Consider the following 3,948-nt stretch of genomic DNA (forward strand, 5'->3'; position numbering starts at 1 on the left):
AAATAAATAGTAAATAAATAAAAAACAATTAGTAATTAATTCTCATTTTGTAAATTCCAAAATGAAAAAATAAGATAAATACTCATTTTGTAACTTATAAGTGTGAGACTTGTGAAAAAATGTAATAAATTAATCTTTTTGAATAGTTTAGTAATAAATTGATTCATAAAATTTACAAATTAATATTAAATTAATTATAAAAAATATAACTTATTATCAAATTAATTTTTAAAAACTATAATTTAATAACACAATTATGTCACAAATTTAATAATAAAACCAACGTGGGATACTTTTTTCAAATTTGGGATCAAATTTGAAATTTTGGATCAGTTTCACACTTTTGCTCAAAATGAGTATTATTAAAAAAAAAAAAAAAGAGGTTAGATCATCGAATTGTAGGCAATTAGGCGAAGCAAGGTCCAATGTAGTGTTGCGTAGGTGACAGTGACTGGCAATGTTGGTTGTTGGGTTGGGATCCCAACAACGTTATACTGAAGAGAAGAGTGAGGAACAGACATCACATGACAGAGGAATTATGGGAGCAAGGAGAAGAAGGTCGATCTTGGCCACTCTCGCTTTTCTAATGTTAATGGGCATCGCCCTCTATTTCAGACTCTGGGCTATTCACTACAACCTTTCTTCCGACGACACCCAACTCTTAAGGTCACCCCTTTCTTCTGAAAATAATATACTATTGTTCTGTGCAATGCTCGTGCTTTTAATTGACACTGCCAAGAGGAATACTATTGTTCTGTGACGTTTTTTTTTTTACCTTTATTTTGGCATTCGTCTGTTTGCAGGCTACAGTTTGATATTGCCAACAGAGAGGCAATGGATGAGTCTGCAGAGTGGAGGCTGAGGTATGATGAGGAGGTAGATAGGACAAATAAGTGTTTACAGCAGCTTCAACTGGTATGTGTTCTTTTTATTTTGGATTTTCACTTTCTACCTTGTGCAAAGAAAGATTAGATTTAGGGTCTGTTTACTTTCATTTTTCAAAAACTGTTTTTTGTTTTAAATAATCAACAACAAAGAAATCACACACTCACACCGAGCTAGATGATTCACACCCTTGAGCTAGGAGCTGAGGACTGCAAAACAGAAAGAATAGGATTAGGAAACATCTTCCAGCTGCTTCTGTTTATTGGTTTTGGAAACAATTTTCAAAAGTTTTAATAGAGGAGATATAAGGTGGGTTGGATGGTTAAGGAACAAGGGAAGGGGGGATAGGTTGCAGGTTCGGTCCTCTCTGCTAACAAAGCTAACATTCTAACAACTAACATTTGCCAATAAAAAAAAAGTTTGAATAGATTTTGGATGTGAAATTGATTGTTGAGTAGCATGGAATTATTTCAGAAAACAATTTTTAAAACCAACAAGTGAGAAGAAAATCAAACATGCCTTTAGCTTCAAGTTTTGTGTTATTATTTGATTGGTAGCGCTTCACACCTTAGCCTTAATTTGAGTAGGTAGTAACGGCCACCGGGGGTTATGATATATCTGCACCAAGATAATAGAGTTGGCACTCAATGAAACAGACTTGTAAAAATCAATATTATTTTTCCAACCAATAAAGTAACAAACATTCCTTTTATCTTTCCGGTAATGACTGTATATTGTGTGTGTGGCAGTTTCGGGAGTCCTCTCAGAAGGGGGAAGATGCTTCTGGTATTAACCATGAATTGACAATACTGCAAAAGGTATGTCTTCATAAATTATCAATCAAATTTCATTCTAATTACCGATGATAATTCTTCTATTCATTTCTCCATCTTAGGAAAACAAAAAAAAAATTCGTTAAAGCATAATCACACATTCACTGTTAATGTAAGAGATGCAGTGCACAACCAACTTATAAGTTATCATAAGTCCCCAAATTCCATAATTCCAAATTTTATTGCCGGTGATGCTGATTTTAATTGTGTCAAATGCTACAACTATCTATAAACTTAGACGATTGCCTAGCCTTCTTTATCAAGATAATGTTGGGTGAAATTATTTTTGGGTCTCTTTGGTAGGTATGCATAATTTGTTTGTTTTTCACGACGTTATTCAAGTGTTATAATGACCTTCTAACATACCAGGAGAATGCAGTCTTACTTGAAAGGTTGGAAACACTGAAAAGAGAGCTTGAAGAGGAAAGGTTGAAGTGCAGTTCACGATACATGAACTAATCATGAAAGCATTGACGTGAATTCTATTTTTGTCTTTTTGTCCATAAGTTGTTTATTCTTGAGGACAACTGTTTTAAAGATATTTGCACCATACAACAACTAGTATTCAACCATGGAAGAATCTTGGCATTATGATCTATGGTCTCAACTTTTCACCGTAGAGATACAGGCCATCCTGGGAATATGAAAACACATAGTCACACTAAGCATTTCTCCTTTTCCCCCTTTGGACGGGGGTTAAATTTTCCTCTGTACTTTATTATGGGCAAATACATACATATATATTTATATATATATATATATATATATATATATATATATATATATATATATATATTAATCTCCAGATGTACATGATAGTTACATTGTTTTTCTTTCTCTAAAGAACAGGTGTCCTGCGTATGCTTCGATTGTGTATTATGTGGGCCAGTATCTGATTAATCTAGCCTGTTTTTGGTAAATTTGATCACTCTTTATTCACTATGATGCCATATAATGAGATCAAGAACATGCGGCATTTTTGGTATTTCCATTTTATATGTAGTGGATTAAAGCAAATGACTTGCATGTTTACCAAAAAGAGAGAGAAGGAAAAGAAGTATTTGCATTCTTTCAAACATGAGAATCCAAATGTGAAGTTAAATTGCATTGTGATCATAGATATCTTGAAAAAATTGTGGGCAAATGCAGTTGATGTGGCTGCAATTACAGTTACAATGTGGTCACATGGACCTCAAAAACTTCTATGTTGCGTCTTAAATTGAACTTGCAGACCATTTTTTTAAAACCTTAATAATGATACAGGGATTAAATGTCAAAATACTTGATGCATTGAGAAGATTAATGTCATGTTGATGTTGCTAATACATGTGCTTGGACAAAAGATAAAATATAAAAGGGAGGGGAGCAGTATTGTTCTCTCACCCAATGGGAGGCGAGTATTTTACTCATTCACATTACACTCTGGCTTTGGCCACTAGCTACGGCAGTTGGTATAATGCTTCTATATCAAGATTTACATTTGGTGGCTATAATGATTAATTTTGATCTTCACACAATATATAACTACTGTTATCCTCATGTGCTCCTTGATCACTCAGAATCTGTAGGGTTGTTTCTCAGTTCATGCAAAAACCTGGTCACTGTCTGCACTACTATTTCATTGTTGTTTGTCTGGATTGAGGAAGCAGCTGCTCTTCCACCAGAAGCATTCCCTCTTCGACCCTATTTGCAGTGTGAGAAAAGACAGGGAAGGGCCATTAAATATATAAGAAACATGATTTGGATGCACTAGACTAATGAAAACATTAAGATTGTTCATACTTGCATTCCTTCCTTAATAGCAGCATTCGGGGACCCTACCTGAGTGTCCACGGTTGTGAAACTATGAAGTTATTACTTATGACCATTAATTAACTACATGACATTTCTTTGTTATATGGAATCATGCACTAAGCTTGGATAAAATAAGGAGATCTTAAAGATGTACCTTTCTCCACTTTGTCTTTGCTACTGCATTGCCATTGCTCATTATTGCCATCAGCTCGTCAAACTGAAAGCATAGTGATTATGTTCATTTATACACAATATAAGATAAGATAAATTCATCATGACAATAAAGAAAAAAATGTTCATCCATAGAGTTGCACATCAAACATTAAGGTGATACCTGTTTGACTATGATTTCATACTTCCTTACACATTCGTATAACCTTTTTTCATCATCAAGATCTTCAGATATTTTCCCTGTAACTTGGTTCTCTTGGTGGGC

General features: G+C 34.0%; 1 protein-coding gene across 2 annotated transcripts; it reads left to right on the forward strand.

Annotated features, from left to right (window-relative positions):
• The first annotated feature begins 385 nt into the window (after positions 1-385).
• LOC114381791 lies at positions 386-2,419 on the forward strand. 2 transcript variants are annotated; one of them, XM_028341010.1, is made up of 4 exons: positions 386-666; positions 804-915; positions 1,635-1,703; positions 2,098-2,419. In XM_028341010.1, the coding sequence occupies exons 1-4, from the start codon at positions 458-460 to the stop codon at positions 2,122-2,124; spliced, it is 417 nt and encodes a 138-aa protein (XP_028196811.1). In that variant the 5' UTR covers positions 386-457; the 3' UTR covers positions 2,125-2,419. The 2 variants fall into 2 exon arrangements, with proteins under 2 accessions (XP_028196811.1, XP_028196810.1); XM_028341009.1 differs by having other exon boundaries at positions 388-666; positions 2,088-2,419.
• Positions 2,420-3,948: the final 1,529 nt, after the last annotated feature.

The sequence above is a fragment of the Glycine soja genome, chromosome 13 (assembly GCF_004193775.1).
Source record: "Glycine soja cultivar W05 chromosome 13, ASM419377v2, whole genome shotgun sequence".
Taxonomy (NCBI): domain Eukaryota; kingdom Viridiplantae; phylum Streptophyta; class Magnoliopsida; order Fabales; family Fabaceae; genus Glycine; species Glycine soja.

Excerpts from the sequence above, each read along its gene's own strand:
- LOC114381791 (XM_028341009.1), top strand. The coding sequence starts at position 458 with ATGTTGGTTGTTGGGTTGGGATCCCAACAACGTTATACTGAAGAGAAG. Across the intron at positions 667-803 it reads GACGACACCCAACTCTTAAG|GCTACAGTTTGATATTGCCA; the intron begins GTCACCCCTTTC and ends GTCTGTTTGCAG. Across the intron at positions 916-1,634 it reads GTTTACAGCAGCTTCAACTG|TTTCGGGAGTCCTCTCAGAA; the intron begins GTATGTGTTCTT and ends TGTGTGTGGCAG.